The 12,760-nt window shown below is 47.9% G+C and overlaps 4 protein-coding genes across 10 annotated transcripts; 1 reads left to right on the plus strand and 3 right to left on the minus strand.

The window, feature by feature from the left end:
• The first annotated feature begins 240 nt into the window (after positions 1-240).
• On the plus strand, positions 241-1,925 carry Rpt3 (Regulatory particle triple-A ATPase 3). 2 transcript variants are annotated; one of them, NM_001298179.1, is made up of 3 exons: positions 241-488; positions 563-646; positions 705-1,925. In NM_001298179.1, exons 1-3 carry the CDS (start codon positions 453-455, stop codon positions 1,824-1,826), a joined length of 1,242 nt encoding a protein of 413 aa, NP_001285108.1. In that variant the 5' UTR covers positions 241-452; the 3' UTR covers positions 1,827-1,925. The 2 variants fall into 2 exon arrangements, with proteins under 2 accessions (NP_001285108.1, NP_572686.1); NM_132458.3 differs by having other exon boundaries at positions 371-488.
• Positions 1,926-2,016: 91 nt separating this feature from the next.
• Positions 2,017-4,227, minus strand: SrpRalpha (Signal recognition particle receptor alpha). The gene is made up of 3 exons (NM_080148.3): positions 3,998-4,227; positions 3,291-3,929; positions 2,017-3,203 (listed from the first exon to the last, which is right to left on the minus strand). The coding sequence occupies exons 1-3, from the start codon at positions 4,112-4,114 to the stop codon at positions 2,115-2,117; spliced, it is 1,845 nt and encodes a 614-aa protein (NP_524887.2). The 5' UTR covers positions 4,115-4,227; the 3' UTR covers positions 2,017-2,114.
• Positions 4,228-4,501: 274 nt separating this feature from the next.
• Klp10A (Kinesin-like protein at 10A) lies at positions 4,502-12,258 on the minus strand. Of its 6 annotated transcripts, none has more exons than NM_001298180.1 (5): positions 12,007-12,258; positions 10,020-11,235; positions 8,580-8,826; positions 7,691-8,503; positions 4,502-6,440 (listed from the first exon to the last, which is right to left on the minus strand). In NM_001298180.1, exons 2-5 carry the CDS (start codon positions 11,054-11,056, stop codon positions 6,120-6,122), a joined length of 2,418 nt encoding a protein of 805 aa, NP_001285109.1. In that variant the 5' UTR covers positions 11,057-11,235; positions 12,007-12,258; the 3' UTR covers positions 4,502-6,119. The 6 variants fall into 6 exon arrangements, with proteins under 6 accessions (NP_001285109.1, NP_727493.1, NP_727491.1 ...); NM_167269.2 differs by lacking the exon at positions 12,007-12,258 and adding an exon at positions 11,759-11,918; NM_167267.2 differs by lacking the exon at positions 12,007-12,258 and adding an exon at positions 11,380-11,918.
• On the minus strand, positions 6,480-7,552 carry CG44385 (uncharacterized protein). Its single transcript, NM_001298181.1, has one exon. The coding sequence runs from the start codon at positions 7,461-7,463 to the stop codon at positions 6,624-6,626; it is 840 nt and encodes a 279-aa protein (NP_001285110.1). The 5' UTR covers positions 7,464-7,552; the 3' UTR covers positions 6,480-6,623.
• Positions 12,259-12,760: the final 502 nt, after the last annotated feature.

Consider the following 12,760-nt stretch of genomic DNA (forward strand, 5'->3'; position numbering starts at 1 on the left):
CGAAATAGTTTTTGTTAGTAATAAATCTGTTATCAGCTTTTGTTCCAATCAGAGCTGGTATATATCGGGCAATTATCAGACAGCTGATTTTTTCCCATCACCAGATGCTTTGAAACGTATTAAAAAATACTTTCCGGATATTAAGTGAGAAACATGACATGTGATATTAGATTTATTTGTATACAACATTTTAGCTTTACAGACTAACTGGTATAGGATATTGTCCAATAAAGAGGAGTTGCTTTCTTATCAGAAAGAGTATATATCGAAAAAAAAAACCGATTGAAAGAGCAGCACAATTTGATAGATAAATGGCCCCATCGATAGATCACAATCGATTGCGGACAGGGTTGCCACCACAACGCACTGCTGGCTTGTTTTTGACGAGTCATTTTGGTCGCCTCGCAGAAAACGCAAACTAATAAAACGAGACTCATTGCTGAACGAAAAGAATGCCGTACAACATGGACGTACTGATACCGGAAAAGGTGCGTAGTTGCCTCTCTGCGCCGCCTGGCATGCGTACTAATTACCTCTTTCCCAATTCCACTTTTTCCACCAGGACGAGCTCTCCGACTTGAAGCTAAAAGATGCGCACAGTTCCCTGGACGAACTGGACATGGAGGATCTCTACGTGCGTTACAAGGTGAGTCGTCCACTGGTCTTCCATTTGATCACCCATCTAAGCGGCCATTGTGTTGTAGAAACTGCAAAAGACACTGGAGTTCATTGAAGTGCAGGAGGAGTACATCAAGGACGAGCAGCGAAACCTGAAAAAGGAGTATCTGCACGCCCAGGAGGAGGTGAAGCGCATCCAGTCGGTGCCGCTGGTGATTGGCCAGTTCCTGGAGGCCGTCGATCAGAACACGGGCATTGTGGGCTCCACCACCGGCTCCAATTACTATGTGCGCATCCTGTCCACCATCGATCGCGAGCTGCTGAAGCCCTCCGCCTCGGTGGCCCTGCACAAGCACAGCAACGCGCTGGTGGACGTGCTGCCACCAGAGGCGGATAGCTCCATTTCGATGCTGCAGCCGGATGAGAAGCCCGACGTTAGCTATGCGGACATTGGTGGCATGGACATGCAGAAGCAGGAGATCCGCGAGGCAGTCGAACTGCCGCTGACCCACTTCGAGCTGTACAAGCAGATTGGCATCGATCCGCCGCGCGGCGTGCTTATGTACGGTCCGCCCGGTTGCGGCAAGACCATGTTGGCCAAGGCGGTGGCCCATCATACGACGGCGTCGTTCATACGCGTCGTCGGCTCGGAGTTCGTGCAGAAGTACCTCGGCGAGGGACCGCGCATGGTGCGCGACGTTTTCAGGCTGGCCAAGGAGAACGCGCCGGCCATCATCTTCATTGACGAGATCGATGCGATTGCCACGAAGCGTTTCGATGCGCAGACTGGCGCCGATCGCGAGGTGCAGCGCATTCTGCTCGAGCTGCTCAACCAGATGGACGGGTTCGATCAGACCACGAACGTTAAGGTGATCATGGCTACCAACAGGGCGGACACACTCGATCCGGCATTGCTGCGACCTGGTCGATTGGATCGTAAGATTGAGTTCCCGCTGCCCGATCGCCGGCAGAAGCGACTCGTCTTCTCCACCATCACCTCGAAGATGAACCTAAGCGAGGATGTCGATTTGGAGGAGTTTGTGGCGCGGCCGGACAAGATCTCCGGTGCCGATATCAACGCCATTTGCCAAGAGGCGGGCATGCACGCGGTGCGTGAGAATCGCTACATCGTTTTGGCCAAGGACTTCGAGAAGGGCTACAAGAACAATATCAAGAAGGACGAGCAGGAGCACGAGTTCTACAAATAGATTATATTAATTCATACACACTACTCCCGCCCCATTTTTTCCCCCAACACACTAAACTCTTCTTTGTACGCATAAAGTTATAAACATTAATAAAAAAATAAAAAAAAACAAAACAACTTGTAATCGAAGTGCCAAGCGATCCTTAATCCTAAACGAACCAACAGCCAACAGTGGGCAAAGCATTCCATTTACGCAACAACAAACTAGACAAAAGCCATATATTTGATTCGGTGAAAAGAGTGGATGCAAACAAGGAGCATTGGAAGGATAGCCGGATCGACGGCTGGCTTACTTCATCAGGGAATTGACCACGGCGTTCACATTGATGGCCTTTAGGTCGGCATACGTCTGACCCGTGCCCACGAACACAATTGGCTGGCCGGTTATGTAGGTCATGGAGATGGCGGCGCCCACCTTGTCATCGATGGTATCGAACTTGGTCAACACTATGCCGTCGATGATGTGCGGGTTCTCGTTGGATGAGTAGTCGGCCAGCGACTGATTGAACTTGACCAGCTGGTCGACGGCTTCGTTGCCCACCAGTGCCTCGCCCACGAATAGCACCAGATCCGGATTGTTCACTTTGATTAGCTTGGACAGGGAACGCATCAGCGGCTCGTTATCCTGCATGCGTCCGGCGGTGTCCACAAGCACCACATCCACTCGCGTATCGTGGGCAAACTTGATGGCCTCCATGGCAATGCCGGCGGCATCCTTGCCGTAACCCTTCTCGTACAACTGCACCATGTTGCGTCCATCGTGCTTGGCCGCCGGATGCAGTGCGTTCAGATGGCGTGTGTGTGTGCGCAACTGCTCGACGGCACCGGCTCGGAACGTATCGCAGGCGGCGATCAGAACGTTGAAATCGTTCTCGATCAGCCAAAAGCAGATCTTGGCCAAATTGGTGGACTTGCCGACACCATTGACACCGCAGAAGATTATCGTGTACGGGCGGCCGTTGCGCTTCGATTCGAGGGCATCGCGTATGATGTCGATGCGCCGTTTGGGCGATAGTATCCTCACCAGCGATTCCGTGAGCGCCTCCTTCACCTGGCTGGCGATGCTGTCGAATGTGCCCATTTGCTTGCCATCCAAACTGGCGGCCACCGAGTCGCACAGCTTAGCTGCTATCTCAGAGGCCACGTTCTTCGATATCAGATGGTCGCGCATCTTCTCCAGCGCCGGCTGCAAATCTGCCAGCGACATGGTCTTGGCGCCTACAATGCCCTTGAAGTAGGATAGCAGGCCACCGCGCTTGCCCTTCTTTGACTGCACCTGCTCCTCGGCCTCCCCCTCAGAGGATGCATCCTCGTTGTCAGCCTCGTCCTCGCTCTCCACATCCAAGTCGCGGATGACGCCCTGCATTGTGCCCACCAGCTGCGAGTATGAAAAATGATAATAATGAGTTCGTGATTTCACTTTGAATGCGAGTCGCGTTCGGGGAAAGTGAAAGTTAGTACTCACCTCGCTGTTGATGTTCTGGTACTGCACATCATCGGGCGAATCCCTGGAGCGATCGAGCAGAGCGGCATCCTTGGAATTACCGCCCAGATCCCAGACGCGTGGCTTCTTGCCGGCCTTCTCGGGCTTGCTGGACTTGGAATCACTGGGCGAGGTCTTCTTGGTGGGCGTGAGCTTTTCGCGCAGCTTGCGCCGTTTCTCCATGATGATCTTGTCCATTGGGGAGCCCGTCGGTGGCGACGACGGCTGTGATTTGGATGGTGGCGGGGCCTCCTGGATGTTCACCCGCTTCTCCACCGGCTTCTTGTCGTCCTGTATCATCGAGGCGACGGTCTTTTTCGATTTCTGTGACTCGTTGTAGGAGCGCATGGTTTTAGGTGCTTTCACTTGCTTGGCGGACGCCTCCTCCGCGGCGCTGAGCACGCGTCGATATTCGCGATCGAAGTCGTAGTCATCGCCCAGACGTATGTCGCCGTACTTTTCCTTGAAGGCCGCCTGCATGTCGGCCAGGAATCCATCTAGGTAGTTCAGTTTGATCACCTTCTGGAAAATGGCCGCATAGACCAGGTCCAGTTCGTTGTCCAGCTTAAACTGCACGGCCAGGTGGTCCTCCTCGTAGTACTTGGCCTCTGTGTTGCGCTCCTGCAGCCGCACAAAAGCACATTAGTGTCCATTGGTGCATTCACAACCAAATCCGTGCATGCACTTACCTCCAGAATGACGCCACGTATCAGGCTGTTGATGCAGGAGGCGAAACTGTTACCGGACGCGTTCGAGTGCCACAGCACCACTCCGCCCTTGGTGAATATCACCACAAAGTCCAACATTTTAGCTACGCTTCCGATCCGTCGTCACTTTCAACAACAACGCACTCTACTCGCATTGCATTTGCATCAAATCAAAAGTTGCCACACGTTCCACGTCACTTGCCTAGCGATGGCAGCGCGCTCGATAGCTACGCGCGTTATCGATATCGAAAGCTGTCACTTTTGAAAGCCGAAAAACCGTTAAATACAAATAGTTCAATTTGAAAAAAAAAAAAACAATAAGCAATATTAATTTCACTAGAAGTCTATTATTCATATGAAATGCAAATACAGTAGTTCCAAGCTAACTTATACATTTCAAATGTAGGGCAGCAGTTAGAGGATTCCCTGTTTTTATGATTAAAAACTAGTTCCCATTCGAAAATAAATGAAGAGTCCTTTGTTTTTGCTTTACACATCTTTAATGTTAAATTTAGTTGTGTATGTTCACGTTTCATTACAATATAATTTATTATTTATATTTAATAATACATTATTAGAGTCCAAGTCCTAACACTTTCATTATTTATACCGCATAATATCGAAGCACTCATTCAGTTGGTTTTGCCATATTAACATTGTTTTAAAAACTCGCATTTGGTGGATTAAAAAATGGTTTATCATTATCATTCGCCTGCCTTGGGTTTTGTTTAGTATTTTCATTTTTAAAGTGCTCTGAGGAAATGCCATAACAAAAAGATTAAACGTCTTGATTGGATAAATACTTTAGGAGAAGCACGTGAGTATGTTTCGTTCACATTTTCGATTTAGTTTAGTTTGCTTTGTTTGCTTTCTTTTTTACTTTTCTTTTTAAGGCTACGATACTAGGTTCTCCGCTATTTGGAACAGATTTGTGTGTGTGTTTTTTCTCAGTGTATTTTGCTTTGTTGTTTCGTTTTTATCGCAGCACAAACAGCAGTGTGTGGAAATCCATGATTTGGTTAAGTTTCGTTTGATTTGCTTTCGATAGTTTAGTTTTTAGTCGTGTAAACATAATTAAATATATGCAATAAATATTAGTACAAAATGAAATGCAAATCATCTCTAAATCATAATAATCGTATAGCAAAAACAGTTTGCATTTTAAATTCTTCACCGAAGTCGCTTAAAATGACAAAAAAAAATATAATGTAAATAATTTATATGTAGATATATAAATTTATAAAGAAGGGGCATAAAAAGTTTCACAAAAAAAAACACTTGCTGTCTAAGATTGCAGTTCGGTTTGCGTGTGAAAATCATTAATAGTTACTGGCTATGGGAATACGTATGTAAATCGGATTTGGTGCAGTAGTACTTTAATAAATTAATACAAATTAAATACAGTTTTGTGGCCTTTAAATAAATACAATGCGCGATTAGTTCGTAATTTAAAAACTAGTAGATTTGTGCCGTGGCATGAACAAACAACTCTGGTCGAGTAATTCTACAAAATGAACAAAAATGAGGGAAACAAATCGCATCGAATCGAATCGCATAAGGTTATTTGTTAAAAATTAAATGGAATCTCATATCATTGTTTAGAGTAGAACGTATGTTTGTAAGTAGTAAATATATATATATTGTATAGTAAATGTCTTTTTCTTTTACACAATTAGAGTATCGACTGCGCTGAAATTACAATTATATTCATATAATCATAGTTCACGGCGAATCCAAACAAAGTCGTGGCCAGCCAGCCTAGCCTGTCTTCAGTTTTCAGTTGAGTTCCTTTTTATTGGTTTGCGTTGCTCTCATAATGGTATTAATGCTGTGGTATCTGGTCTGTTCCCGTGCTTAGTTCGTTTGTAAAATATAGGCTCTCGACTATTATTTATCAGTTAAAAACTTAATAAACCATAAACTCGCAGCGACATAAACTCGACGGTTTGGGGCAAAGGTGATAGAGAGATTGTTTTAGGGGACTGCACGACAGACACGTCCATTGGGAAGCCAGAGGGAATTTGTAATGTAAAGTGTACGCCTGGTTGGGTGTGGTGGATGATTGTTGGTGATTGTGGATGAACGGGTCGAATGCGGGAATGAACTAACGCTTGCCATTCGGCGAATTGAAGCTGCACGACAGCATCTCCTCCTTGGCCAACTTGGCGCGATATTCGGCCATCATGTCGCGGCACTGGATGGCGATGTCCAGCAGCTGCGAGAACATCGACTCGCCCCGTTTGCAGTACGAGTCCTGGTCGTAGTCCACATAGTTGGTCAGATTGTACAGCGCCTTCGACTCGGCGAGGAAGGTCTCCAGTGTGGCATTAACGGTGCGATGATACTCCACCACCATCTCCTCCGTCTGCTGCAGGTCGTCGATGGCCTGGTGCTGCACAATCAGCTCGTCGGACATCTCGTGTTCCTGCAAAATGGCAATGTGCAGTGTGTATAAATGAACATTATAGGTTGTATGTTTCATTAGGGATCTGTCTATGGGGAAAAAGCCCTATACTTATTTCCATACGAGTATGACCCAAAGGGGAACACGTGAATTTTACTGGAATTCAACGAGAACAAGTTATAAAATATATAAGATCATTGATGGCTAGTTGAGTATGGTGCACGAATTCCCCCCAATTGAGCACGACAATCGTTTCATCTTTGGCCGCACGGCATCTGGCTGCAATGGATCGCGCACAAAGGGCAGATGACACGCGTACTTGTACAGCAAGTCATCGCAATCCAAAATCGAGAAGCACAACTCCGTTCGTGAGCGAAGCAGGGCGAAGCGCCGCCCGGAATCAATGGGATCCTCGGCGAACTGCGGCGGCGGCGGCAACAACGGACACATCTGCCTCGCAGCCTTCGACACACCGTCGTGATTCGGATGCGACTTGACCTTCTCAATCAGACTGGCCATTTTGGTGATATTTAGCGCATACCGTTCGCCCGCCGTCGGCAAGCGCTTAAATGATCGGCTACGTAGATTCACTGCCAGCTCCTTTGTCTCGGTCCAGGGATTGTCTTTCACTATTATCCCATCGTCTTGTTCGTAGGGCACATAGAAGGATTCGTAGTTGCCCGGGCCGTCGCGCTTCTTGCGCTCACGATGAACGGGATACGGGGGATGGACCCACTGTCGAATGCCCATCTTGGATCCCTCTTCGCCGCTTAACTTGTCCGCTTGTTTGGAGTAGACGTTATATGTTTTATATTCCTTTTTCTTGGGCTTGTTGCAGTTCCAAACGCGTGACGGTTCCTCGTGATCTTTGACTTGCGCCATGGGAATCGAGGTGGCAGCAGCAGCAGCAGCTTTCCTGCCTGCCGCCTGGCTGACCATGCTGTACACGGATCGCAGGGTCTGTACATTGGTGTAAACAGCCACATTTGGCGTGTGGCTATCGCGTGCTCTCGCCTTTGCCTTGTCTTTGCCTAGCTGGAGCATTGTGTTGGATGGTGATGGTATCGACATGTATTTATAACATATAACTTGTAACCCGAACTAAAGGGAGTTGCAAACTGAGCTGGGACTAGATGCTGACTGACGGAAGTGAGTGACAATGCCAAATGCCCTAAACTAAGCCTACTAAGCTATATAACATATATTATAGAATATATATTATATTATGGCCTTGTGTGTAACTTCTAGGTGAGAAATATGCAAATACTTACGCTCAGCGAACTCAGCATGGCCAGGTCCATGTTGCCGGCGTTTCCGTTCTTGTTGTTGTTATTATTATTGTTGTGAATGACCGCCCCCGAGTGATGAGAGGCCGGAGCACGCTGATTATTCGACTGGCTGGCCGGTGCATGCGAATTGGGATGCAGCTGATGCGAGTGCGGATGCACCATGTTGAGCTCCTCCTCCTCCTCGTCGTCCGTGATCTCGATGGGCTCGGTGTCGCCGCCAGGGCAAACTTCGACGATATCCTTGACCACCAGCTCCTTGACACGATCCGCATAGCGCAGCGTGTTGAGCGTGTGCTCGCAGGAGCTAAGTCCCGGCGAGATCATGGCTATCATGCACGTCTTGCTCTTCTCGCCAATGAACGAGTCGCGCAGCACCTGGGTGAGTTTGGAGACACGGAAGGGCAAGTGGGCCGACTGTTTGCCCAACGCACGAATGCACTCCTTGAGGGCCAGCAGCGATTTGTTAATCTCGGCACCCTCCATACGCGTCTGCCGATCGGCCGAGGAAGTGTCCACGCCCCGCTCATTGCCCGCCAGATCGATGAACGAGAACTTGCCATGGATCTTCGTCGAGCCCTGCGGCCGCAGCACAATCTGGAAAACGGCGTGCGAACGCGACGAATTGGAGTTGGCCGACGTCTGGCCGGATGTTCGGGCAGCATTGCCGTGCTGGATGAGCTTCAGTACCTCCTCGACGCCATCGACCACCTTCTCGGTGAGTCCCACCACCTGCACTTGCTGTTTACCATCCTCCAGGACGCGCAGTTTCTGCTTGTCGGACAGAAGATCGAAGACCTATGGCAACAACACAACGATCGATTAATACAGCTAAGTATGATAATCATGCCAAGTTGTATGTTGTCTCACTCACCTTGCCACTGTAAATCTCAAAGAAACTGGCCGAGACGACTAGATTCATGGCGCGGTAACGCGGCATATTCAGGGTCACAAAGACATCCTTGGCCGCCATGGCGTAGATGCCGTTCTTGCAGTCCTGCACCTTTCCATTAAACTCACCGCCCATGGTGTGCGTTTTGCCCGATCCCGTCTGGCCGTAGGCGAAGCACGTCGCCATTCCGCCCTCGAAAATGGTTTTCACCAACGGCTTGGCTGTGTATCTGCGCGGATGAAGTGCAAGATTATAGATTAGCATGGTTATTCAATGCAGATATGTGCTATATGCAAGCATTCAATACTATATGGACTGTTGTGTTTCAGACTTTAGCATTAATCATAGATAAATACATCGATTTGCATTCAAAGTTAGCAGTTGCTTAGTAAAAATGATTATCGATAAGAATTATACATACGACTAATTAAGGAACGCATATTGAAATGTAATCAATAAATGTGTAAGTTGCATTGTTTTCTGCCAATACTGAGTATTGATAACGCACGATGTCAGCAGTTGATTCACCCATTTGGATTTGTCAACACGAGACTACGTTATCATCGGCGAGATTTTGTGCATTAATGCCGGGCTATATTACTCATGGGGTATACTTTTTGGGCTATACTTAAGCGATTGCCGTGACGCAACTAATGGCATTACCAATTCCCGACAGCCACACAATACATACGAGTGCGAAAACCGGAAAGAGAAGCTAAGCAAGAAGTTGGCGGAGAAAGGAAAGGGGCAGCAGCAGCCGTAGCAGCTTTAATTCAATTGAAGCCAAACAATTGCTAATGGACAAATGCCGGGCCACAAGGCAGTTACTTTTTCGAAATCTCTTCCGCTGGAGAATTGGGTTTAGAGAGCTCGTGTGCAGATCGGCGGACGGAGTGGCCGGGCGGGGGCAGGTGAAGCGTCTGGGGCTTCCAAGTTAGTCATTCAACGAACTTGGCTATTTCGGGAGCAACCGCTTTCATGATGCATGTGTGTGGCTCTGTTGCCGTCTCTGTCGGCATGACTCAATGGGTCGCTCTAACAGAGATGCGCCAACGAAACGAGCTCGAAAAGTGACTGGCACATTTGGTTACTCGATGGAAATCTGATAAATGGGGCAATGATTTCTTTAAAGGATATGCTGCTTTATACTATATATGATTCCACTGCATCAACAAATTAGGTTTAAGATTGAATGATAGCTATAGAGGGTCATCTATAACGAAATAAGATTTTCTATAGTTCAGTTCAATTGAAATAAAGCCGTTTGCTAGCAAGGATACGCATTAGTAATTGAAGAAGCCTCCCCAAGACATTGGAATGTGTGGTCACCATATCGAGCGTTTGTTTAGAATCACTACTAGTAATTCAAACAGACCATATATGGAGTTGTTTTGGAGCTTGTTATTTGGATTGGATACTCACTTGTATACCATGGCATTGTCGCACGTGTCGTTGAAGGCGTAGTCGAAGCGAAACTTGTGGTTCTCCAGGAACTTGGTGAGGTCGACCTTGCTGCGCGGCTCGTGCACGATGAGCATGTCCTTGCGCGGCACCGAAATGACATCGATCTCCTTGCGATTGACCTCCTTGCGGCTAATGGGACGCTTGCGCACGCACACTGTGATCTGATGGTCATCGACGGCCTGGCCATCGAGCAGCGGCACAAATTCCAGCGTGCTCTGATATTCGCGTATCATTTGCGCCGTCTCCCAGTTTGGATTGCCCGGATCCTGGTTCATCAGCGCCACCTTCTCCTCCTTCATCTCGGCCTGTCGGGCGCGTCGCTTCTCGCGATTCTCCTTCAGTCGCTCCACCTCTTTCAATGCGTGCGATCGCCGGGTACTAGCGCCGCCAGCTCCCTGGGTTGTGGCCGCAGTGGCGACTCCTTGTGCCGCCGGACCAGCACTGGCTGCCGCGCTGGGATTGGGCAATGTGTTATTAGGCACCGCCGAGGCGATCCTTGTCTGCTGCTGGCCGGTAGCAGCTTGCGAGTACCGTGGACGCTGTAATCCAGTGGTCGTCGACGTTGTGGTGCCACCACCTCCGCCGGCCGTAGTGTTGGAGTTGCTGTTTGTATTCACGCTATTGCTGCTGACAATCGGATTGGGAATCGACTGGCTTTCCTGGATCTTGTTCAGCATGTTTCCGGCCATGGTCATACGGCTGGTGAGATTGCCACCGATAGCCGATTGTGTGGGATTACGCGAGAGGTTCATCGGCGCGGTGGCTTGTTTCTTGGGCTCCGGGGCGGCGTGCTGTTCGACAGTATCTTGCATTAGCTCCGGATTGAGCGTGAGTATGGCGTCCAGTTCTACCTCCTTGCCCTTCGTTTCGCCGCGCTCGTACCATTCGACTGTGATGCACTTGCCCGACTGGTTGATCACCGCCACCACGGCCATGTGGACGCGGCCATCCGTCCGCTTGATCTTGACGCTCTGCCCCACCGTAATCATGTCCATGATCCTTCCTCTTTGACTCCACCTGTATATCTCTATTCTCCACCGATCTCTTTCTCTTTCTCCCGGCTTATCCTGCGTTAACTCCGAGTACTGCTTGATGGACAGCAACTTCCACTGCTTGCAGGAGGAGTTCCGTTAGTCGTAGATGTAGTAACTACGTTGTGGTGTGCAAAATGTGCCTAAATAAATACATAAACAAAAAACACAATTTAGTCAGATTTTTTAGGTCGAAAATAATTTTATTTCGTTGTTTCTTGACGAGCGATAAACTTGTGGAAACTAAGCCCCGAACCGAATTCAAGGCATTGACAACTAAATCGAACCCAACTGCTTGTCGAGGTCGCCGACAGCGTCTGTTTTTTTTTTTTCGAGTGTCCCAGTGTGTGTGTGTGTGCTGCTTGCGGGTCGGCGTTAGTATGTGTGTTTGTGCTGAATTCAAATGCCAACTGTCGTTTTCGTTGCGTCTGGCAACGGATAACAAAAAGGAAAAACGGCAGCCCGCTGGCTGGGAATTGGAAATAGGAAAAGGGGAGCTCCGAGCCAGCGTAGGATCGCGAAAATCCCAACCGAGTTGCTGCTTTTGTTGTTGTGCGCCCATTTTGTGGGCACTGGCGGCACTGTGCAACACTGACACACACATAGCGACACATATGCAGCTGCGGCAAGCCTTTTGGCCGAAATGCAGCGAAAAAAACAACAAACCGCGGCGTTTGGCAGCCAATCAATGCTTTCCGCTCCTAATTAGATGCAAAACTGATGAGAGAGAAACACAACACTTGCACACACACACATATGCAAGGAGTGGGGGGAATGCGTTTGCTTTATCGCTTTACGTCATACACAGAGCACCCACACACACTTGCGAGCAAACACAAACACACACCGATGCAGAAAACAGACGGTCGCGGAAATTTAATTGAATTTTTCGCAATCTTCTGCCTTTCGCTCACCTTTCCTGCTATCTTCCCAACCGCTACAATGTGTTAGCACTTTCCATTAAAAAAAAAACTGGCGGATTTATCGACCGATCACAACGAAATATCACAAAATCTGCTAGAAATAGTTTTGCAAGCGACCAGATGTCAGCAACACAATTTTTTAGTTTCGCCTCGCCATTGTTTTTTGTCCCCGCCGCGTTGCGCAGCACTGGACTGCAGCGCAAACAGTGCTGGCAATCAGCCGTTGTGTTTGAAAAGTGAGACAATTGGCGTGTTAATAAGTGAATAAAATCCATATTAAGCAGGGTTACTATTGGCTAAGTAGTTTTTGGGTATATTTATGACTTTTTAGTAGAAATACAAGTATAATTTTGACAACTTGAGAGTTTATTATTAAGATTGATGTCTTGGCCAACACTAGGCAAAGTAACCGTTAAAAATGTCAGCTGTTTTGGAATTTATATCAATAAGTAATAAAAATAAGCGACCGCTTTTGTTGGCATAAGCATAAGTTCATTAAAATGTGCCTTATTTATTGAAAGAATCAACGTTTCGGCAATACTTTGTATATTTGTGTGCAATTGGCTTTTCCGCCCCCCGAAACTAGACAACACTAGACATACATAACGTTGGGTATTTTTAAGCCCTAACAAAATTAGCTGTTTAATAAGACAAATTGGGAGTGCCTTATCAGGGTGAACTAGGTATTATTCGACGTGGATGGTTATTCATTTGCATGGTTTTACCGTTTTGTCATTCATGTATA

Source organism: Drosophila melanogaster, chromosome X (assembly GCF_000001215.4).
Source record: "Drosophila melanogaster chromosome X".
In the NCBI taxonomy this organism is placed as follows: Eukaryota; Metazoa; Arthropoda; class Insecta; order Diptera; family Drosophilidae; genus Drosophila; species Drosophila melanogaster.